Below are 24,488 nucleotides of genomic sequence, written 5' to 3'. Positions count from 1 at the left end.
GTGTGTGTGTTTGTGTGTGCCCCAAATCCAAAAGGAAGGAAAAATGGAGAAGGGATTGCAGCATGACAATCCCCTATGGGGGTGCTTTCTCCCTCCCTCTTCGGCAAACATGTGCGCCCCCAAAAAAAAAAAAAAAAGAAAAAAAAGTAATAAATAGAATGCCTCTTTGATCAGCAATCACAATAGGAATCTATCCTATACAATAGGAATCTATCCTATACACATGCACAAAAAATATGTAAGAATCGTCACTTGTGGGAACCAGCAGGTGGTATAATGGTGACGTTACTGGACTCTCACATAGCTAACCATGGTTTAAGTCCCAGACTTGGTGGCTTGAAACTCACACTGGTTGTGTGTGTATGTGCAGGCCCAAAATTCTGAGAGGAAAATGAAGAAGGTATTGTGAAGTGGCCATCCCCCGGGGGGGTTCTCACTTTCTGTCTCTCTGGCGAGTGCACATACTCTACAGCAAAAATCTTTTTTTTTTTAAAGAAAGAATAGTCACATGTAAGCTTTTTTCTTTTCTTTAAATTAATGATTGCAAATGTGTACATATGCACGAGAGAAAAAGAGAAGCACCCTTGACAAAGTCTTATTACACCAGAATCCCCTTCCCTAGTCCTCCTACTTGCTGGGATCTTGGCCATGTGTTGTGTCTAACCTGTTTTAGGAAGACCTGCCAGGGATCCAAACCCAAGGTTGGTCACATGGCTTCCAGTACTGCAGTTCAGTACGCTACTGATTGTGCTGTTGAGACTGGGCCATGAAAGCAGTGTTTTTAGTAGTGAAAAATTGGAAACAACTTAATGGCTGCTAGAAATCTGTTTAAATACAGTTATGGTGGAACACTACTCAATTTAAAAGAACAACAAAATCCTGTCATTTGATACAAAATGGGCAAAGTTAAAATATGTAATAAGTGAAATAAGCTAGACTGCAAAGATAAATATCCCACATTCCTAGGGGACTTATGCCGAATGTCTGCATTCTATGGAGGAAACTGAAAGGACTTGAAAGGATATAAGTAGAGAGTAATAGTAGATACCAGAAACTCCTTGAGGGAGACTGGGAAGGGGGGGTGGGTCATGAGCAAATTTATCATGGACATGAGAATGTAAGTCAATAAGGGAGAGAGGCTATGGGATTGTGTGTCACAGCAAAGTAAAAATATGGACAATGTTTACATATTTTTCCAAAAGTTATAGAATATGGAGCTGGCAGGTGGCTTGGTGGTTAAAGACCCTGGATTCCCACCTGGCCAACCATGGTTTGAGTCCCAGACCTGGCGGCTTGCTTTCTCACTTTCCTTTTCTCTCTCCTAGTCAAATAAACAAAAAATAGATAAAAATAAAACCAAATAGAATTAAATAAGTATTTTTAAAAAGTTATAGAATATTTCATTGATTTAGCGGAAAATGAGGTAGAGCTACCTGCCCTTATCTGGAAATATCTTCAAGACTTATTAATTAAAAGGTCACAGACAATACACATAAGACATTGAATATTTAAGAGTATGGTATTTGTATATGGATAGAAAAGTCTAAAAAGATATATACTGAACTGTTAATAATGGTTAACTCTGGGGAGAGGAGTGTTATTATTACCATATGTACTTACAGATGATTTGCAGACAAATTTAAAATTAATTTAAAACAGTTGGATTGTTGGAAAAGTCATGACATATTTTTTTTCTGTTTTTCTATGCAAAATGGGTCATGACTTTTCCTACAGCCCAAGATTATAGAGGACCAGACTGTAACCTGGTGGTTAAGGTGACTGGAGTCTCTGTGGCGGATCATGTCATTCAAGTCCCACATGTGACAGCTTGAAAAGCATGCCACGCATGTGCGCATGCCAGTCCAAAATTGCGAAGGGAGGGAGGAGTGGGAGAGAAGGGATTGCAGCATGATCAGTCATCATGGGGCGTGTTTTCTTACTTCTCTCCCTTCTTTCTCTCTCTGTCTCTTTCTGGCAAATGCACACACTCTCCCGCAAATAATAATAATTAAAAAAAAAACTATTATAGAAAAAAAATTGTGATAGAAAGCATGGACATGTATATTTGAGGGGGTGGGGTGCAGGGTAGGGAAGGGCGAGGGAGAGAGTGACAGAGGCAGAGAGAAAGCACCCTCAACAGAATTTCCTGGAACTTCAGTACTCTTTCTTTGTCCTCCAGCTCCTCAGGATCCTGGGTGCCCATAGGTGTGCCAATCCAGGCACACCTTTTTTTCAGGCCAATCCAGGATCTGAACCACAGTTGCCATATGGCTTCCAGTACTGAGGGAGCTAGAGTTACTGTTGTGCCAAAGTGACTGGGCCAACCATGAAAATTTTCTAAGGAGTTCTGGCGTGCTGTTCTTTGGGCTGCAGGGTGCCTGGGGCGGCCCTGAGTGACTGGAAGGACAATGGAGCAAGAAGGTGAGCCTGAGGGGCAGCCTTGACCCCTCTGACCAAAGCTCTGCTGCTTTTGCCCCTAGCAGTCACCCTCCAGCCTGGACTGTGTGTTCAAGCACGCCAGTGGCCGGAGGGGCCCAGGGCGACCAGCTGCCATGTGCCCCGTGAAGGTCACTGGGCGCCTTTGTGGACACCTACATCCCTCCAACTCCATGTACAAAAAGCCCCGCATGGGTGAGGAGCAGCTGTCAGCCTGGAGGCAAGTGGCAAATGTGCAATACCAACATGTCTGTATCTACTGATGGTGCTGCAGGCACCTCACAGATTCCAGCTTCGGAACAGCAGACCCTGGTTAGACCAAAGCCACTGCTTTTGAAGTTGTTAACATCTGTTGGTGCACAAAGACACTTAGACAATGAAAGAGGTTATATTTTATCTTGGCCAGGATATTATGACTCAACGATTATATGATGAGGAGCAACAACATATTGTATATTGTTTAAATGATCTAGGGGATTTGTTTGGAGTACCAAGTTTCTCGATGAAAGAACACAGGGAAATATATACAATGATCTACAGAAACTTGGAAGTAGTCAATAAGCTGGAATCATCAGACTCAGACTTACCTGTGAATAAAGACAAGTGTCACTTTGAAGGTGGGAGCGATCGAAAGGACCCTATGCAAGAGCCATAGGAAGAGAAACCCTCATCTTCAAGTTCAATTTCTAGACCATCTACCTCACCCAGAAAGAGAACAATTAGAGAGACAGAAGAAAATTCAGAGGAATTACCTGGTGAATGACAAAGAAGACACCATAGATCTGATAGTATCTCCCTTTTCTTTGATGAAAGCCAGGTTCTGTGTGCAGTAAGGGAGCGGTGTTGAGAAAGAAGCAGCAGCAGTGAATCTATGGGGACTCCCTCAGAACCAGATCTTGAAGTGGATGTAAGTGAACATTCAGGTGATTGGTTGGATCAGGATGCAGTTTCAGATCAATTTAGTGTAGAATTTGAAGTTGAATCTCTTGATTCAGAAGATTATAGCCTTAATGAAGAAGGACAAGAACTCTCAGATGAAGATGATGAGGCATATCGAGTTACTGTGTATCAGGCAGGGGAGAGTGATACTGATTCATTTGAAGATGATCCTGAAATTTCTTTAGCTGGCTATTGGAAATGTACTTCATGCAATGAGATGAACCCTCCCCTTCCACCACACTGCAACAGATGTTGGGCTCTTCGTGAGAATTGGCTTCCTGAACGTAAAGGGAAGGATAAAGGGGAAATCCTTGAAAAAGCCAAGCTAGAAAACCCAACATAAGCAGAAGAGGGATTTGATGTTCCTGACTGTAAAAAAAAAAAACTCCAGTGAGTGATTTCAAAGAGTCACGTGTTAAAGAAAATGATGATAAAATCACGCAAGCCTCCCTGTCACAAGGAAGTGAGGACTATTCTCAGCCATCAACTTCTAATAGCATTATTTGTAGCAGCCAAAATGATGCCAAAGAGTTTGGGAGGGAAGAAACACAAGACAAAGAAGAAAGTATGGAATCTAGTTTCTCCTTAATGCCATTGAACCTGTGTGACCTTGTGTGATTTGCCAGGGTGGACCTAAAAATGGTTGCGTTGTCCATGGCAAAACAGGACATCTTATGGCATGCTTTACATGTGTGGAGAAATTAAAGAAAAGGAATAAGCCGTGCCCAGTGTGTAGACAACCAATTCAATTAATCATGCTAACTTACTTCCCCTAGTTATGGTACATCTATAAAAGTAGAATTATATCTGTATATAACCCTAAAAGGGATTTCTGTGTAATGAATTCTCTTTTGAAAATAGAAAATTCAAATCATCCCCCTTGTGAGGATGAGTGATTTTTCCCTTTCTTTTTCTCTGTCTCTTGTAAGCACATGTGCATAATGGCAAAAACCTAAAAAACTAAAATCCTATTCCATAGGACAACAGGAAGTTCTGTGTTCACACAGGAATCAATAATTAGGGCTTCAGCTCTTGTACCACCCTACAACTCACTAGAATCTTGCAAGTTTTCCCATTCATCAAATTGAGGATAAATTTTCTACCCCTTTCTTTGTAGGAGAGGGAAAGGATACAGTTTATCTTGATGAGGGGCAGATAAAAATCATGTCTGTAGTTTATCAGAGAAAGGAGACATTATCATTCATAATACTGATGATAGTGACCCTAGAGAACTTACTGGATTTCTGCAGCTGATTGTCCAATGAGTAGGCTGTAGCTTCCAATGTAGAAAATGTCTTTTTTAGATCTCAGTAGTGTTGTTCCTTCACTGCTGGTTGTGAGTGCAATTGCTGATGGATCTCTAAGATGTTTCTTATTTCCCTGTGATCAAATGAAGGGCTGAGGGAGCCTGCCATTCTGGAATTTGAGGTAGAAGGGCCACAGACAGAGACTGGAGTAAAGAAACCCAAACACGTAATGAGTTAACAAAAGTAAAATGAAATATGCTTTACAAAGAATGATAGATGGCAACAACTGTCAATCTTATCTTAGAGTTGAGAAGTTGAGTAACACTCCACAGTGGTTGAAAGCCGTCGTCACATAAACAAGGTTTAATATCCATAGCCCAGAATTGAATCCCTCCTCTTTCTCAGTCTCAAACAGGAGTGAGGGAGGTAGCACTTAGGGTGCCAGGTAACAGCCTAAAGTTGCAATAACAGAAATATAGGGTGAGAGGTGTAATGGAATCCTAGGAGCTTCTGCCTTCTGATCACCTAGGCCATGCTGAAGACAAGGCCATCTTGTTTCCTCTGCAAGTCACCACTGTTAAGGACCCAACCCCAGTAGTTGCTGTCAGCAATACTGAACTAATGTAATCACAGTAACAGTATACATGGGTATTCCCTTCTTATCCTGAAGACCTATCTCTTCCTCAAAAATCTTCTATTTTTCATGGTTTATTCTTGTGTGTGTATAAAATAATCAAGATGAAAATAATTGGTCAAGTCTCGTTTTCTTATTGACTGTAAGAAATCAACCATTTTTTTTGAACATTAAACAGGGCTTAGCCCTTTTTCTCTAGTGATAAATTTATATCTTTCTGATGCAGAAATGTAACACTGTCATGAAGTTGTTCTTTGGATCTTCTCCCACTTATTTCAAATATATTAAAGGTTATGGAACAAAAAAGTATGTAATGCAACATCAATAAACCATTAGTTTAGAAAAATATTCCGGTCCTACTCTCAGTATACTTCTTACTACCTTATCTTTTTAAATTGTCTTGTTTTCTCATGCTGGGAAACCACTTGGTTTTCATTCATCTAAATTATGTTGCACATCACTCCCTCTTGGAGGGGTGGAAATAATTCTAGGAACTAGAATTGGAAATTTTTTTTGTAATGTGCATGATTGAATCACTATGCAGTGTGTACTGGATGGGAGATCGCATTTTGTGTGCTGTGATGATGCTTAGGGAAGGAATGTAAATTGAGTTACCAAAAAAAAGTTTCAGGAAAAAAAATATATCTATTCAGTGACTGCAGTAGGATATGTAGCCCCAGCTAGGTGCAACTTTATAGGATGCGTAAAGTTAGACTTGTGTTCATGGAAATGTGTGTGTCACCTGTGTTTGCTATGAGAGTATTTGGATTGATTAGGGTCTTTGGCGATTCAATAAAATTTGGGGGGAAAAACCGGTATAGAAGGCAAACATAGATACCAGAGACAGTGTGGGAGGAGAGTGGGAGATGGCAGAGGGTAAGAGACAGGGAATCAAGGATGGGGGGAAAAAAGCAAAACATACAGAAAACAAGAAATGGAAGATCATTTGCTGACAATAACATGTTTGTTGATGTGCTTGATTGAGACAATATACAGTGTGCTCTGGATGGAAAATCTCATTTTGTATGTTGTAATGACGTACAGTGAATGAATGCAAATAAATAAATTGAAATAAAAAAAAAAGAAAATAGAAAATTGTGGGACCAGCAGATGGCGCAATGGTTAGTTATGTCGCTGGTCCCACGTAGTTGACAGGTCCCCACCCTCTGCCAGCTGACAGGTTCCCACCTCTCCTTATCAGCCTCCCCTTTCCTCTCTTAATCTCCACTCACACCAAGCAATTTGGCTCTCTCTAGTTTTCATTCCCACATTCCCTCCACTCCTCATTTGAGAAATACAGTGCATTGTGTAAATGGAGCAGAAATTGTGTGTATCTGAGAGGCAATGGGGGGGGGGGCTTAAGATTTATTCATTTCTTCCATGAGCAAGAGAGGAAAAGAGAAGGAGATACTGCACCACAGCACCCCCAACAGAGTGAGGACAGTGCAATTCACCCCAGCCTTCAGCCAGTTCTGGATCATGTGCAAATATGTGCCTGGCATACTCAGGGATGTCACTGGACTTGAACAGGGAACCTTGCCACTTAAGATTACCTTGCAGAGCATCGTGTTTTATCACCGTGCCGCCATCCAGGCCCAGTGGAGCCTTTTTGTGTCCACGGTGCTTATTATTTCTCACCAAGATACAGGCTAGCTCCTTTAAGTTGCTTTCTTACTTTTTTCTACGCTTACTTATTTTATTCAAGACGAAAAGTTCACGCATGGGAGCGGGGAAGAGAAAGTGAGGGGGAGGGACCCCTCCCAGGGTCTCGTCATGCAGCGATCCCTGCTTCCCGGCCCTCTGCTCCTCAGGATACGCGGCACGAACGAGCCCACCGGGCTGTCGCGCAGCATCTGGTTATCTGGCCACCCAAATAAGATGGACAAGCCCTCTGCTCTGACTCCTCTGAGCCAACGTGGGAGTGTACGCGTGCACGCAGGATCCAGAGGACTGGGGGGACCGAGGAGGCTGCCATCCCAGAGAATCGCTCCGGGTGCCAGGACAAGCCCATGGAATCGAAGTCAGGACTCCATCCGGAGTCAGGATCCGCGGCCTCCAGAACGCCCGAGCGCCAGAGCAGGGAGGTGGGATCCCGGTGCCGGGAAGCCGATCGGCCACGGTTCACTAGCGCACGTACCTCCCGGAGTAGTTTGACCCATGTTGCAGCCCGTCTGGGCTTCACCGCCTCTCCTTCCTGAGTGGCGGACACTCTGTCACGTGACCGTACAGAGGCCGGAAGTGGGAAGGTTGCGAGAAGCGCAGGGGTTTGACAAAAACAAACGGCGACGGCGCCGCGACAGTGCCTATGGCCGAGGCGGTGAGGCCCCAGCGCCGGGCCAAGGCCAAGGCCAGCCGGGCTAAAACCAAGGTGAGGCTCCCCTACCCTCCCGAGGCCCTGGGTGTGTGTGTCCTGTCGCCCGCGTCCTCTGTCCCGCCTCCCCAGCCGATCCTGCTCCGCATTCCTTTAGCCCTCTGCTTCGTCCCCTCCACCTCCCGGTGCGCGGTCGCACCTCTCACTAACGCCGGCCCTGCACCTCCGTCTCCCCTCCTTCCCTGCCAGACCTGGTCGGGAGCTACGGCCCTCCCTGCCCCGACATCGGGCTCTTCCTTTCCTGCTCCCTGCTTGGCTTTCCTCACCTGGTCTGGTTCCCTCCCGCGAAGCAGCTCGTCTCTTTCCTGTCCCATCTTTGACTCTCTTTTCCTCCTGGTTAACCCGGGAACATTTTCATCCCCTCCCATGCATGACGAGGGAAGGGGTTGTTTCTTTACGGAGAAGATAGATGTAGGATGTTTCGGCAGAGCTTTTTGAACAGCGACAGACCTAAAGCAGGCAGTAGTAATGTGGCAGTCTTCTTCACTTTCAAAAGTCAGAGTGGCAGTGCTGGTGCTGCTGTTTATTTATTGTCCTGGTCGTTTATAGTGGGACACAGATGTCCAGAAATTAATCCAGGGTGAGACGCATGTCGTTTTAATTTAGGGGCTTCCTTCTTGTGAAAGATAGACTACATGAAGTATTGGTGTGGCTTGAGGTTGGTCTGTTTTCAGGTGTAGTCTGGATTCTCATTTTGTTCCTGTACATTTTCTGTGGTTACTAGCCTAAGTCTTGCCCTTCAGTGGCTGGACTGAGCTAATTTTGGTTTAGCTGAAACAGAATTTACATTAAGGAAATAAGGAGGATAGTATTAGTATTTTCTTCCCCCACAGTGGGTCATGTTCCAGAGCAAGTGTAACTTTAAACATGATACCATAATGTGAATTTTTCATGGGAAAGAGGTTTAAACAGTTTCTAGTATTTATAAGTACCATATTTAATAAGCTGTAAGTGACTTATGTGGATACTTTTCATTATAGTGTCTTTTTAAAAACACCCATAGTATACTTAGGCACACCAGCAAACCCAGGTTTGTGAGCAGTTACTCTTTGGTGAGAAAGCCATTTTGTTGCCTAATTTCAGAAACATTTTTAAGAGAAGTAATTTTGTATTTGCTACATTAGTAGAGGATTCTCCAGGCAGAGGAAGAAGAAAAAAGCCATGCATAAGATTTCTTGAATCTAGAGTAGCACGTAACATGTAAACATCAATTTTCTGTACCAAGCAGAATCTTAAATCTTAATCTCTAGTTTTTTTAACCTACAAGTACATGATGAAACAAAAACCTAGACAGCTTAAATGATACCCTAAGTCATGCAGTTAGTGAGAGAACTCAGGTTAAAGCCAGAAATCCTGACTTTCAATCCAGTAGCTAAATAATTATTTCATATATTTATATGTTTCCATAGATAAAATGTTATAAATGCTTAACATAGTCAGTGAAGAGAATTCTCTCTCAAATTATTTTGTTTAAAGCAGGATTTGTAAATTAAGAACTGTAAGCTTTTAAATGTTATGAAAAGCCAATTGCTTTTTTTGTTGCTGCATTTTAGGCATCTTCCTATACAAACATACATTAACATATTTTTTTTGTCCGTTAAAGCTTATGAAGAGGCCTTCATTTCAGAGACATTTGCTCAAGCCAGAAATCTATGACACATACTTTAAAATTTTTTTAAATTTAATTTTGTTTATTCTTTCATTCACTTTAATGTAACCAGAGAGAGAGACACAGAAAGAGAGGGAGAGAGAGGGAGAAAGAGAGAAAGCCACTCCCACGTGGTCTGCCATGTGGGAGTGTCTAGTGCCTTAACCACGATGCCACCTGTTGGTCCTAAACACATACTGTATCATACCCTCAAAAAAATCTAATCATTCACTCAGGTGTTGCCAATTGCATTTTCAAAGTATTCTCTTGATTTTGCCCATTTCTCTCCTTTCACGTTACTGTGACTTTCTGTCAAAGAGGATTTCTGCTAAAGTGGCCCCTTCATGTTTATTCTGTCTGTTCTCTAAATGGAAGCTGGATTGATAGATAACACAGATACACGCACTCATTTTTAGTTTCACTATAGAGCATGTTTGTCAGAGGGAGACAGAGAAAGTGAGATGGCTATGCTGCAGTCCCTCTTCTTCCATTCTCCTCTCGGGATCTTGGATATGCAAACACATGCACATGACATGTTTTTTTAAACCTCTAGGTCCTGGACTCAGACTGTGAAGTCAGCCATGTGTGATCCAGCTACCATAACCTCCATGCCACCAGCTGGCCCTGGATTGATATTTTTAAAAGCAAAAATGATTATGTCAGTATCAAAACTTTTCAGAGCCTTTTGTTGCCCAGAGTCTAGAGGCTAAAGCATGGATTAAGGGACACTGCATGATCTGGCTTCCATCTTCCTCCCCATCCTCAGTTCTTCCACCATTCTCTTTTTCAGCTCTCTCAGCTATGTATGTCTTTTCTTGCTTCAGGACCTTTGCACTGTTGCTAATTCTTCTGCCCTGACTTCACTTCCTACCCTGTTCATGTCGCTAACTACTGTTCATTTATGAATGTCAGCTTAGACAATACTTCCTCGAAAAAGCTTTCCCTCATTATGCTGTGTTACTCTCTGTTACTCTCTCCTCAAGCAACATGCTTGTGTCCATCATCTCCCATGTAGTTATGCCATCAACATTCTCTTCTCCCTGACTGTCATGGCACTGATTAAGGGACCTGTCTTGTTTCCGGTACCCTTCACAGGCCCTGTAATTGCTTGATGATGTTTACTGAATAGCAAAATAAATGCCAGTGTTGAAGGAAATTTTCAAAATCAGTCACCCAGAAGAATCCACTATAGTAAATTTTCTGTGACTAGTATGAGAAAATGTGGAAAAAATCCATGACATCAGCAAGACTCTCATACTTGTCAATCTAGAAAGGAATTCTTTTAGAGTAAATAAATGCATTTCTTGGTGCTATCTGTGGTTGGTCATGGTTATGAAGTCCTACATGAATGAAACCTTTACCATCTGTGGTCTAATTTGGCAGCTGGTCCCAGGGCTCAGTTCAGGAAGTGGGATGTGTCATGTGCTGTTGCCTTTAGATAGTTTGAGTGGCTTCTGTGTTTTATCCAGAAGCTGACCTACATTCTAAAGTGTTAATCATCTGATAGATGACCTCACATTGCTAGGTTGTGGTTAGGTATCTGGTGCTTATCACCTGATACCTAACACGTAGTACTAATAATATTTTCATTCTTGTGGTATCATTCTCTGCTACAACCCCCTCTAATTCTGAGGACCTTGACTTCATTCATCTTGGTAAATTGTGGATTAAGAACAACAGATTCTTAGAGGTTTGGATTTATTCTGCAGATGTATTTCTCAGTTGCAGATAGCATATTTACAGCTGATACTGAATTTAGAATGCTAACAATTCTTTGCTAATAAGAGCATCTGATCATTGGTAAGGATGGACTGAAATGTTTCCTGGAAAGCTGACAGACCTTTAAATCCCCATCCCTCCTTGCTCCATGGTCTAGGCGGTTGATTTCTTCCTCTAGTCCCTCTTGCCTTGAGTGGTTACTGGAGTCAAGTTGGGGATGCTGTAAAGTATTAATATTACTGTATTTAGCTTCTTCTGTGCCTTGTAAGATCCATTCATTTTTAAACACACACTGATCATCTATTGGGTCCCAGAATCTGCTCTGGGCACTTAAAATATAAAAGGAAAAAAAAAAAACACTCAAAGAACTTGGCCTTTACCTTTTACAGGGAGACATAACAAATGAAAATAAAATGAAAATGAAAACAAAAACAAAACCTAAACGGAAACCTATAGAAAAAATAGATGTCAGAAGATGATAAGTGGCATAGGAAAAAACAAAACAAAACAGGTAAAGAGTTGAGGAGTACTGGTGAGAGGCTAGATTTTATTATAAATAAGTGGTTCAAGTAGTCCTTGTTTAAAGTGACATTTAAGTGAAGACATACGGGAGATGAAGGAGTTTGCCCTGTGGGTTTTGGGAAGTGTTCCAGGCAGAGGGAACAGTGTGGCAAAGGCCTAAGGCAAGTGATGTACCTGTCCTGTCTTTGGAACTGCCAGGTGGCAGTATCATTAAGGTGAAGCAAGTGAGGGGAGAGTAGTGGGGATGGAGTTAGAAAGGGAACAGGAGGCGGGACCAGCAGTCTCTCTCTGTCTGGCGAGCGCATGCGGCCTATAGCTAAAACCTCTCCCCCCCCCCAAAAAAAAAAATAAAGGGAACAGGAGGCCAGGTTACTGAGTTTTGAGTTCATAGGCCCTTGTAAGGTCTTTAACTTTTAGCTCAGGATATTTGTTTTCTCAGAGATTGCAGTCAAGAAAGAGAGAGAAAGCATCCCCCAGTTGGGCCTAGACATGCTGCAATTCATTTTCTTCTATTCCACCCTGTAGTCAGGATTTTGGACATCTGCGCAAATGACCACCAAAGTGTTTTTCAAACTGCTGGGGCTGGGATTCTAACCAGCTGGCCATGTGGGATCTGGCTTCCAATACACAGTGCTTGACTGCTGTGCTACAGGGACGGCCCCCTCAGAGTTTTGAGCTCGAGAGTGACATGATCTGCTATGTGCTTTGAAGGCTAGTGCGCCTGCTTTGTGGCGAATAGACTGAGGGGGCAAGGGTAAGAGCAGAGCGTCTAAGATTATTACAGTAATCTGGGCAAGAGATGATGGTGGTTTCCGTAGTAAAAGTGGTAAGAAGTGTTTGAAGTTGGCGTGCCAAGGGGTTTTGCTGAGGTTTTGATGTACATGTGAGAGAACAGTCAAGAAATACTATGAGGTGGAGAGGTTGGTGAGTAGAACAGATTTTGGGAGGGGAATTGAAAGTTTGGTTTGGATATGTTACTTTTGAAGTAAACATCTGTTATACTTTCAAATGGAAATATAGAGTAGGGATGAATGTGTGAATCTAGATTTGGGGGAAAAGCTTGAGGGAGGAGATAAAAATTTGGTAGTCATTAGCGTATAGATGGTATTTAAAACCAGAAACTGAATTAGGTCATTTTGGGAATGAGTATTGTTAAAAAAGATTCTAAGAACTGAGCCCGGGGGCAGTCCAGTTTCAAATGGTTGGGGAGAAGAGGTGGAACCCGCAGAAGAGCATGAGAAGGAGTCACTAGGGGTCCAGTAGTTAGTGTAATGGCTATGTCACTGGACTCCCATGTAGTCAACTGTGGTTCGAGTCCCGGACCCAGCGGCCTAATCTCACGCCAGGCACATGTGCGTGCGTGCTAAGATCCCGAGAGGAAAATGGAGGAGAAGGGATTGCGGCATGGCCATCTCTTCTAGGGGGTGATTTCTCGCTTTCTATCTCTCTGTCTCTCTCTGTCTTTCTGGTGAGCGCACACGCCCTATAGCAAAAACCTCTCACAAAAAAAAAAAAAAAAAAAGCCACTAGGAAGGGAGGTCCACAAAAAAAAAAAAAAAAAAGAGTCACTAGGAAGGTAGGCTGTATCCCCAGTGCCTTTCACTGTCCTAGAAGATGAGTGAAGAAAATGCAGGAAGGAGGAGAGAGAGTTCAAGCATACAAAATGTTGCCGGCGTCTGAAGTCATATTAAGAGCAACACCCAAGAAGAGACAACCAAGGAAGAGAGGTTGTGTACATAGCAAAATGTGTCATCATCATCTTCCCCCAAAGCCTTACTATTTGTGTGGCATGTGTGAGGGGACCTCAGAAGCTCATGGAAAAATGTATAGGGTTAAAACATGGGTTTCTTTTGGTGCAAAAAATTTTTAATCCATGCGTGTTTTTTTTTTTATAACGTGTGTTTTCTATGAACTTTATGAAGACACTGTGTGTATCCCAAAAAGAGCTGGTAAAATTACCGTAAGTGCTTCTGATCTGGTCGTTGTCCCAGTGTGTCAATTTGTCCAACTCCCTTCTTTTACTCTTTCTGTGCCAGTATTGTGCTAAGTGCTGGAGGTAAAGACATGAATGATAACAGATCCTGCCTTTAGAATCATCTTATGATAAGTATTCCACAAAATGTATAAAATTGAATTGTCATCACTCATGAAGAAATGCCTCATCACTATTTTTAAGGAAGAAAAGGACTTGTATCTTTACTTAACATAGTTCATACAGAGAAAACTTCAAGTAATGAATAGAAAAGTCTCATTTGTTTTCTAGAATTGAGGAAAAAAATACTTGTTTCTGATTACAGAAATACTGCTTAAAAAACATGTGTTTGTAGGAGTGTATTCGAGTGCACACACACACACACACACACACACACACACACACAGATATACAATCCAGAAGTGAAATGTGCAGAATACCCTCTCATGGAGATAATTGTTAATAATAGTTTGTTATGTGTTCTTTAGTTTTTTTTTTTCCCACCATGCATATCCATCACTCTACAGCATATTTACTGTAATGTATAGTTAAATTTGTTTTCCTGTGTTTATCATTGGTTCGTCCATTTTTACCTAATTTCCTGTTATTTTTTCCTGTTGAATTATTTTAAAATTAGTTCTTTACCTATACGTAACTAATATGGAGATAGCAAAGAGATGCAGATTTTTCTTAATCTGTCTTGCTGTTGTTAGTTATACAAAATATCTTTTGCTTAAAATTATGTAAGCAGTAATTTTTGGACATGTGACTTGATGTGCATGAGTGAAGAAAGTGCAGGAAGGAGAGAGTCACATGACATGCCCTTGATATGCATGTTTGAATTTTGTTATGTGATCTGTAATGATTATTATGTATATAATGTGCTCTGTATCTCTGTTTTACTGAAGTTGACAAAGTAATTCAAAGCTGGCTTTTTTTTTTTTTTTTTAAATGAAGTGGAATTTTGCATTTTAAGTATCAGAGTAGGTTCAGATTTCAACTTGGAATTTAGTTTCTTCTGGAAAAATAAATTTAGTTTCTTCTGAAATTCATTGAATATTCTCTCTGTTGAGAGATACAGAAAAGTAAGCTTTTTTTTTTTTGAAGGTTTTTGCCATAGGGTGTGTGTGCTAGCCTGAGAGGAAAGAGACAGAGAGAGACAGTGAGAAGGAAAGTGAGAAATCACCCCCCAGTAGGGATGGCCACACCACAATTCCTTCTCCTCCATTTTTTTCTCCTGGCATTTTGGGTACACACACACATGCCTGGCGTGATTTTCAAGTCGCCAGGTCCAGGACTCCAACAGTGGTCAGCCGTGAGGGAGTACAGCACCTTAACCATTATGCCACCTGCTGCTCCTAAAAGTAAACTTTTGAGTATGTCAGAACACATGGTAAAAATAAATGCTCGTTGGATAATTCAATAATTTCTTCATCTTAGATCATTTCTTCATCTTAGAATTCCAGTACCTAGGACAGAGTTAGTGTGCAGTTGGTACTCAATAAATTCTTGTGAGTTACAGGTTATCACAGTTATTTCAAGAAATATTTATTAAACACAGTGTCAGAAATCAGGCAGCTCAGATCCAAAGAATCCTAAGATACAGGCTCTGCCCCTAAGATACTGATCTTTCTGTGGAGACACAGAGCAAAGATGAATAACTGTATGAGGTAATAGATGCTCAGGGCTGGATGATAAGTACCTGTTGCAGGAATTTAGAGAGAAATTTATACAGAAAGGTTTGTTTTGGGGCAGGATAGTAACTGAGTCATCGAGGGCCAGTGATGCGAGTTAAGAGTCAGCCCTTCATTAAGTGGCAAGCTGGGACCCCCTTTTTTTTTTTTTAAGTTTGCTATAGGGTGCTTGCCTTTGCAGGAGGCCAGTGGTGGGGAGGAGAGAAGAGAAGAGAAGAGAAGAGAAGAGAAGAGAAGAGAGAGCGAGAGCGAGAGCGAGAGCGAGAGCGAGCAGCCCCTTAGGGAATGGTGATGCTGCAATCTTCACATCTCCACTCTCTTCTTGGGGTTTTGGGCACACACACACACACACGTGCCCTGTTTTTCAAGCCTTGGCCAGGTTGTTTTATGTGTGTTTAGAGCACTGTTTTAGGAAGACCAATCGTAGAATGGTGTTTTGGATGAATTTGTGGTGGAGCAGAGACTGGAGGGTTGGAGACCTCTTAGGTCCTATTCCCCAACCTTGTTCTTTGGAGAAGTGAAATGAGCCACAGGAGCTCTCATCATTACTCTTAAGGCCGTGGCGTTTGGTGATAATCCCAGAAAAAAACTCTCTCCTGGGGCCAGCAGGTGGTGTGGTGGTTAAAGGCTCTGGATTCCCACATGGCCGACCATGGTTCAAGTCCTGGACCTCACAGTTTGCTTTCTCGCTTTCCCTTTCTCTCTCTGTTTCTGTGTGATCAAATTGAAAACTAATGATGACAAATGGAATTAAGTAAATAATTCTTTAAAAATGAAGGAAAAAAAAAGAAAAATCCCTCTCCTTCCTCTGGCACCCCAGAGGTGTTGTCCCATCCCAGAGATCTGTGAGGAAGCAGGGCCAGGCCTATGCCACCTGCACAAATAACTATGCTTCCTGCAGTTGCCCTTTCCTTCTTACCACCTGTCTCTCTTGGTCTGACCAGTCCATTCTTTAAATCAAAACACCAGTTTCTCTCTCCTGTCTCCCTACTTGGGGCAGCTCCAGGTTAATGCCCTCACTGGACCTAAGTTCAACCAAAGCAGAAGTGGAGAGTTCTGTGGTTCCATTTTTGAAAAAGTGAATTCCTCTTTTAGAGGAAGTAAAATCCTAAAGGCTTTTGTGTTCTTCCATAAAAGGTTATGAGGTTTAAAAAAATGTGTTTCAATTGATAATCTAATGACATTAACTCTTGTATTAGTGGTTGTGTAGATCTGGAGAGTGCTAGCAAGCAAGTTTGAGAGTAGTAGCTGGTGTTAATAGAATTTGAAATTGCAAGTGCAATCCTAGAGGAGGAGAGGAAGGAGGGAGGTAGGGTTGTTCATCAAAGGAGGCTAAAAATTGCTTGGGAGACAGGCTGGGGAAGAAGCCTTGGTATGGTCTCTGGGGTGAGGGTGGTGTGGTGGTTATTTGCCTTGCAGATGTTCTATGGTCCTCAGCTCTCAGCCTTCTCTTTCTTCTTTCTAATTAACATTTAACATCTGAGTGGTCTCTAAATAGTTTAAGCAGAGAGAAATAAAAATCTCCCTCTGTTCTACCTTCTACTCTCTACTTCCTTACTCTTCATTCATTTCTCAACTCATCTACATTTCTTAATCTTGGTTTTTAAGAGCTTTATGAAGATAAGTTGACATATGGTGCAGTTGACTTAGTGAGTGTTTAATTCAGTGATTTTTAGTGTGATCATAGGGATGCAGTCGTCATAATCTTGTCTTCCCTAGTGGCTGTATCTTATTACATTCATTCCCACCAGCAGTGTATGAGAGTTCTAATTTCTCTACATCCTTACAGTACTTATTATTTGACTTTTTAAATAGTCATCTTGGTTGATATGGTATCCTATTGTGGTCTTGATTTGTGTTTCTCTAATGGCTCAAAATGCTGACATCTTTTCATGTGCCATTTTCTATCTTCTTTGGTAAACTATATATTCAGATCCCTTGTATGTTTGAAATTTTTTTTTTTATTATTCAGTGTTATGGGTTCTTTATGTATTCTTATATAAGGCCTTTACAAAATAGTTCACTTGGACTTTTTTCTCCTAGTCTGTGGGGCTGCCTTTCATTTTATTTTTTTAAAATGATTTATTTAATTTTATTAATTATTTTTACATTAATTTGCTATATGATATGTGTGCTCACCAGAGAGAAAGACAGAGGGGTGGGAAGAGTGAGAAAGCAAGCTGCCAAAGTCCAGGACTTGAACTGTGGTCGACCATGTGGGAGTCTAGCTCCTTAACCACCATCCACTGGCCCCATGTCTTTCATTTTGAACCGTCTTCTATTTGGGATGCTGCTTTCAAAACTTTTATCCTTCTTAACATATAGAGACCCCACTTTTTTGGCATTAAGTGGTCAAGTTCTTTTTGTTTTTAAAATAATTTTTTAAAAAAATTTATTTATTTTTAAATTCCATATGTTGTTACTATTTTTTAATTTCGCCAGAGAGAGACAGAGAGAGAAAGGGAAAGCAAGAAAGCAAGCCATCAGGTCCAGGACTTGAACCGTGGTCAGCCACGTGGGAATTCAGCACCTTTAATCACCACACCACCTGCTGGCCCCACGTGGTCAACTTTTTGCTAGACATTTAGAGCAGAATATAATGTGAATATACTGACAACTTTTGTAATTATTGTTTTTCTTTCTTAAAATTTCATTGGGAGAAGTATTTGTGTAACTTTAGTCATAGTATTTTTTTGGAATGTTACAATTTTATTTAAATGTTACTTAAATTTCTTTGTAATCTTTTTTTTCTTTATTTAGCCTGGCTTCCCATATTACGTAGTTTGTGTGTTAATGTCTAGGTACTTTTTTTAAACCATAATTCCTTTTATTGTATTTTCTAAATGGTTCACTTTTTTATGCTTTTGTTTTTTGTTTAATTTTGGACTTAATGTAACATTGCAAATACAGTATAGAAAGTTCCCATATATCTTTCACCTAGCACCAGTTTATGGTTATTATCTTATATGATCACACATTCAAGGGCATTGATTGTTTATCAAAGCCAAGAAATTATGTTGTGGGGCCGGCAGGTGGTGTGGTGAAGGCACTAAACTCCCACCTGGCTGACCACAGTTCACGTCCTAGACATGACTGCTTGCTTTCTCACTTTCCCTCTCTCTCTCTCTGGTCAAAATATAAAGTAATAATAATGAATTAAGTTAATAAAATAATTATTTAAAAAAGAAAAAAATTAATGTTTATACGGCACTGTTAACTAGAGAACTTAACTTGGATTTCAACAGTTTTTCACTATGATTCTCTTCTGTTTTAGGATCCAATCAAAGATCTCACATTGTATTTAGTGGTTGTGTATGTAATCTTGTCTAGACTGTTTCTGATTGTCTCTCAGTCTTGTTTTTTTCTTTCATAACAATAACACTTAAGTTATTTTGTAGGCTGTCCATTAGTTTGAGTTGAGTAGATTGAGGTTATGCATTACCAAGAAGGAAACCAGAGGTAATAGGCCTTCCTGGAAAATCAGATCTTGTGGATCTGATGTCAGTATATATTACTAGGTGTTTACCTTGGTCATTTAGTGGTATTCTCTGTAAGGATTCTCCAGTGAAATTCACTATTTTCCCTCTGTAATTCCTAAATATTAGGAGGAGATACTTGGAAATTTTGCAGATACTCTGTTTCTTCTTGTATGCTCCTTCACCCATCAGTTGATCTGGCCTGGGGCAGTTATTTTATTTTATTATTTTATTATTTTATTTTTTATTTTTTGGAGAGGTTTTCGCTATAGGATGCGTGCGCTCACCAGACAGACAGAGAGAGACATAGAGACAGAAAGCGAGAAATCACCCCCCAGGGGGGATGGTCACGCCACAATCCCTTCTTCTCCATTCTCCTCTCGGGATCTTGGGCACGCACGCACACGTGCCCGGCATGAGTTTTAAGCCACCGGGTCCGGGATGCAAACCGCGGTCGACTACGTGGGAGTCCAGCGACGTAGCCATTATGGTAACTGCTGGTTCCCCAGTTATTGCCAGGGTATTCCAAGGGCAATTTTCTGTTCTTACCATTCTTTTTATGTTTATTCATTAGAATTTTTCTGTATGGAAGAGTTGTAGTTTTCCTTCCATTTTATTTATTTATTAATTTAGGTCATTATGTATGTCATTACAAGCTCATGGATATTTACTTCATTCTGTGAGTTATAATCCAGTACTATTTCCTCAATTCAGCATCACATATACTAAAATTAGAATGATAACCCTGTACTATTATTGTTCGTTTTGGTGCTCAAAATGTTCTGACCTTTACTGCCTGACTTTTTTTTTAAAGTTTGCCAGAGGGTGTGTGCGCTCACTGGGTAGGGGTGGGGAGGTTCACAAAGTGAGATAGCACCCCTCATGGAGAATGGTCACACCACCATCCCTTCTCTAGTTCTCCTTCCTTTTGGGATTTTGGGTATGCATGCACATGCATCTTGTGTGTTTCTTCTGGTACTCGAACTGCACAGTTGGCCATGTGGGATCTAGCCACATTAACCACCAGGCCACAGGCTGACCCCCTGCCTGAGTTTTGAGTGAGTATGTTTGCTGAGTTGAAGACAAAGCTATCATGTCCTAAGGTACCTAGAGACTGTCCTTTTTCAGTTAGCCTCCAGCAGAATGGTGAATAATCTGATTAAGATTTTCCTCTCCCATTTTTTGACTCATAGTTTGCTGCTTATGCTAATATGTTTTTTCAGTTAGGATTAGACTAGTGAATTTCCTAATTCAGTACATGCAGGATTAGAAAATATGAAACATACTACTTATGAAATGAATTTAAATTTTATTTGTTAAATCATAAAATTTAGATTTTATATACAATTTAAAAGTTCTTTATGCTGAATGGATCAGTGTTTTTGTAAGTTATTTCACACTATAAATCTTGCTTTTAGGAAAAGAAGAAATGTGATACTCTTGTGAAGGAAGAGCCTGATGAAGTCTCCTTTCCAAAAACCTCTAGAGAGCAAGAAGTTCCTTCTCTAGCCTGTGAACTCAGAGAAGACCATCCAAAAGTATCAACGGATTCCCAGCTCCAGAATAATGCCAGTGGACAAAATGAAAGTGAAATGTTTGATGTACCACTCACCTCCTTAACTATAAGCAGTGAAGGGTCTCTGACATGTAACATAGAATCCATGAAGGAAGGGGGAAAGGTTAGAGACTCTGTTGGGGACATTGTGATACAGCCAAAGGTCGACCATGGAGACAACACTGGAACTGAAGTAGGAGCTCCCAAGGACTTTACAGAGGTAGAAGAAAATAAATTGGTACAATGTGGACCTTCAAAAAGTACAGTGCAATCTAATTTTTCTTATACTGAGCAGGAATTGGAAAATTCACAAATCAGAGAAACTGAGAGTAGGAAAGAAGACACACAACCCCTGGGTCATTCTTCAGAGGTGCTACAAAATGTTGGCTCGCAAAGTTCTTATGAAGCCGACCATGTTTTTCAGCCACCCAGAGTGAAAAAACTGTATCCACAGTTGCCAGCTGAAATTGTGAGCGAAGCTCCAGCTTTAGTGGCAGTGAAACCCTTGTTTCGTAGCGAGCGACTCTACCCGGAGCTCCCATCTCAACCAGAACTGGTACCATTTACTAAAGAACAACTAAAAATCTTGGAGCCTGGTTCATGGCTGGAAAATGTTGAGTCCTATTTAGAAGAATTTGACAGCATGGCCCATCAGGACAGGCATGAATTTTATGAGCTGCTTTTGAACTACTCACGATGTAGGAAGCAGCTGTTACTGGCCGAAGCTGAGCTACTTACTCTCACATCTGATTGCCAGAGTGCAAAAAGTCGGCTGTGGCACTTTAAGGAGGAACAGATATCTGCACAGGTATTTTGACTAGTGTTCTGTAAAACTTCTAGGAGAATGGGGAATTTGCAATAGAGCTGCTATTCCTGTGATGCTGTCCAAGTCTGATGTATGCTCTTTTTACACAGACTGACGCTGTCTTAGCCCAGAGTAGTATTTGGTGCAGGGATCACAGTCAGTGCCTGCTAGGGCCAGGTGTGTAACCTAGAGGAGTGAGGCAGGCAGAAAAGGGCAGTGGTCCCTGGGTAACCTCATCCCTGGTCATGGGGCAGCTACTCTTGAGTTCTAGTTAATTGTTGCCGTGAGGTTGTGATGGCCTAGCATTGCACATCTTATGATTTTCCAGGAAAAACTAGAAATCTAGATTTTTATATGAGAGATCCTAATGTGTAAATGATGGCAACTAATTAAACACATAAAATACACACAGTCTGAGCAAGTCATGTCTGCAGGTGACATTCAGTCCTGGAACATTAGTTTGTGACCCTAGGCATAATGCCACAAACATTTAGTAGGTAGAAATGTCAGGGTTGAGAGGAGATGAAGTAGGGAAGACAATTTGACAGGACCCTATGGAGGACAGTGCGACTGTAATAAAGCCATTGCGTAGTGTCCTGGGATGGATGGCAAGGAAAAGAAGGCAGCACATGACAAGTTTGGAAGTGAGGGGAAGCTGGAAGAGATACTGGGGAGAAGCACACAATTTTCCCATCCCTAACCTCATTCTTTGAGAGACTTGTGTATCTCTCTTTGTGCATAGGAAGGAGTTTATACAGAGGAGAACACTTGGAAATAATTGAAAAAGACAGAGTAGACTCAAGAACACAACCAGAAGAGTTAGTATTGGAAAGAACAGGAGTTCTTTTCTTTTTATTTAATAATTTTTTTATTTCTTCCATGAGTGGGAGAGTGTGTGCGCACGTGCATGTGAGAGAGAGAGAAAGAGAGAGACAGAGAGAGAAAGACAGGCACTTCCAACAAGGTCATTACACTGTGATCCACCCCAGCCTTAGCCAGCCTCAGATCATGGCACATATGTGTCCAGCATTGAGGTCTCCAGACATGAACCTGGAACCTTCCTGTGTGGGTCAGCTTTATGGAGCATTTGTTGTGCAACTGCTGTGCCACTGTGAGAGGGGTTTCTTTTTTAAAGCATGACCACAAAGTGTAATGAAATTAAGTTCAGAGATATTTTGAGACTTCTCAAAGTTGAGGGGTTATCACATTGGCTTCAGTGTTTATAAAATAGAGAGTAAAATCATCAAACATGAAAGTCTTAGAGACACGTTCCATTATTTTCTTACATCTTTCCCCACTGACTTCTTAGGGTTACTCTTCCCCCTCTCTGAACTCGTGATATATCTGTGGTTGGCATTATATTCTTTGTGCCTAATTATATATTTGCAGGTATTGGTCTCTACACAGTAGTATTTTCCCCTCATCATGATTATAAGCTTTCTGAAGAAGATACTAAAGCTCATCTTTAAACGCAAAGAGTAATTGGTTTAATATTTTACCATTTTGTCCACCTGTAGGGTATCTGTGCGGATCAAGTGAAAGTTTATGGCTGTCATCGCTACCAGAGAGTAGAGATGAATGAAAATGCACTAGGGGAGCTAAAGAAGCTATTCGATGCCAAGTCTGAGCACCTCCACCAGACCCTGGCCCTTCATTCTTATACTTCCGTGCTCTCGAGGTTGCAAGTGGAGTCTTACATTTATGCATTACTCAATAGTTCAGCTGTTCTGAGATCTTTAGCAATTCATCAGCAAGGCCAAGGTGTGTTAAGTAATGAAAGTCTCAATCTTTTTTTGTGTTGTTAAATGAAAAAAGAATTGAAGGGTAAAAGCTGGTTGGATTGACTGTAAATAAACTGGTCTTGCAAATACCATTTGCCTTTGCAGTTTTACATTGCCTCACCAACATAGGATTGAGATCAGCCTTAATGACATTTCTTGGGAGCAATGCACGACTCCCTTCCGTAAGGCTATCAATCTCTGCTTCTCCAGGATGCCAGAAAGTGTGTTATTACTAATGTTCATTGCTGTCCTTATGTATGTGTTTGTTACCAGGTCAAGTCCAAATACTTTCAGGTTCTAAAACTAATACTCAAATAATCATCCTCTATCTCTTGCACTTTATTTTTTCTTATCCAGTTTGTTGGGCCTATTTTATTTAATTTTCAAAAGAGGATCTATAATGTTCTGAATTCATCTTATTTTGGGTTTTAAGAAATTAGCCTTTATGGGCCAGTCTATGGCATGGTGGTTAAGGCAGTTGGATCCCACATGGCTGACTGGGCAGTTTGAGTCATGGACTAGGAGGCTTGAAAAACATGCCAGATACATAAATCCCAAAAAAAGAAGGAAAAATGGAAAAGAAGGGATTGTGATAGAACCATTCCCCATGAGGGGTGTTTTCCTCTGGCAAAATTTAAAGAAATTTTACTTTTTTTACATGATACAGTAAGTATTACTTTACTACATGATATATTTACTTTACTACTTGATATATTAAACTTAAACCTGCTAATTGAATTAGAAAATTTTTGTTTCTGGGAGAAATATTAGAATCCTTTCAAGTAAAAGTTCTTCCCCACCTGTACCTCATTTTGTTTTATTAACTAATCAAAGAGCTGGAGGTAGGCCAAAGATCTGTTGATTTTCAAATTAAAAATAAATTATTATGAAGTTGATTTTTTCTTTTTGAAATACTTTAAAGTTAAGTCCATTTTGGCTTATCTATTTAGTAGAAATTCAAATGTTTTGATGCAATTTTCTGCTTTTTTTTATCTGAACTAAATTAAAGGTTTTTTTTTCATTATTGTTTTAAGTGAAACCCTAAAAATCCTCCGAAAGCAACGTAAATGTGGGACTCATTTAGTTCTCTCTTTAATTTGTAGCTTCCAAGCCGACAGAAAGCATTCCCTCTGATCTGTGTCAGCTAAAGGAATGCATCAGTGTTTTATTCATGTTCACCAGAAGAGTTAATGAAGATACTCAGTTTCATGATGATATTCTTCTTTGGCTACAGAAATTGGTAAGGGAACAGAAGTAGACACGGTAGTTTTTCTTTTATTTCCCTAATAATTGAAGAATGATCTCTTATTTCATCATAATTTTTCTCCAACAGCTTATTTATTTAATGAGGTAATGACTTTTCTTTGATCATAACACATGGTACTAAGTTATTGTATTTATCTAGTGTATTATGTATTACTGCACACAAAGTGCTTTTCTTTCTAATAATATTTATGTTGAATAAGCGTCCTTCAACTTAGTAAGAAATGGAAATAGGGAAATATGCTAAATAGAACACTAGATGCGTGCTCTGAAAATCGGTATCTGATTTAAAAATCTTCATAGCTGATTTTTTTTTCTCATTTTTTGTTTAATGTTGTACTAGTCATACTTTAAAACATTTTTTTTTTTGGAGTTTTTTTTTTTTTTTTTTTTCTTATTGGGTGTGGCCCTTCTCAGAAAAAAAAG

General features: G+C 40.6%; 1 protein-coding gene and 1 pseudogene across 1 annotated transcript in view; both read left to right on the top strand.

Annotated features, from left to right (window-relative positions):
- The first annotated feature begins 2,667 nt into the window (after window positions 1-2,667).
- Window positions 2,668-4,151, top strand: LOC102481065 (E3 ubiquitin-protein ligase Mdm2-like; annotated as a pseudogene).
- Window positions 4,152-7,494: 3,343 nt separating this feature from the next.
- EPG5 (ectopic P-granules 5 autophagy tethering factor) overlaps window positions 7,495-24,488 on the top strand; it is a 135,772-nt gene continuing 118,778 nt past the window's right edge. The window contains exons 1-4 of the mRNA XM_006144408.3: window positions 7,495-7,624; window positions 20,077-21,021; window positions 22,536-22,779; window positions 23,903-24,039. Of these exons, the coding sequence (XP_006144470.1) occupies window positions 7,562-7,624; window positions 20,077-21,021; window positions 22,536-22,779; window positions 23,903-24,039 (1,389 nt within the window). The 5' untranslated portion in view covers window positions 7,495-7,561. The remainder of the gene's footprint in view (window positions 7,625-20,076; window positions 21,022-22,535; window positions 22,780-23,902; window positions 24,040-24,488) is intronic.

Source organism: Tupaia chinensis, unplaced genomic scaffold, assembly GCF_000334495.1.
Source record: "Tupaia chinensis unplaced genomic scaffold, TupChi_1.0 Scaffold000119_1, whole genome shotgun sequence".
Lineage (NCBI taxonomy): Eukaryota > Metazoa > Chordata > Mammalia > Scandentia > Tupaiidae > Tupaia > Tupaia belangeri.
Note: the sequence above shows the minus strand (reverse complement) of the source record. Positions and strands in the feature narration are given on the sequence as shown.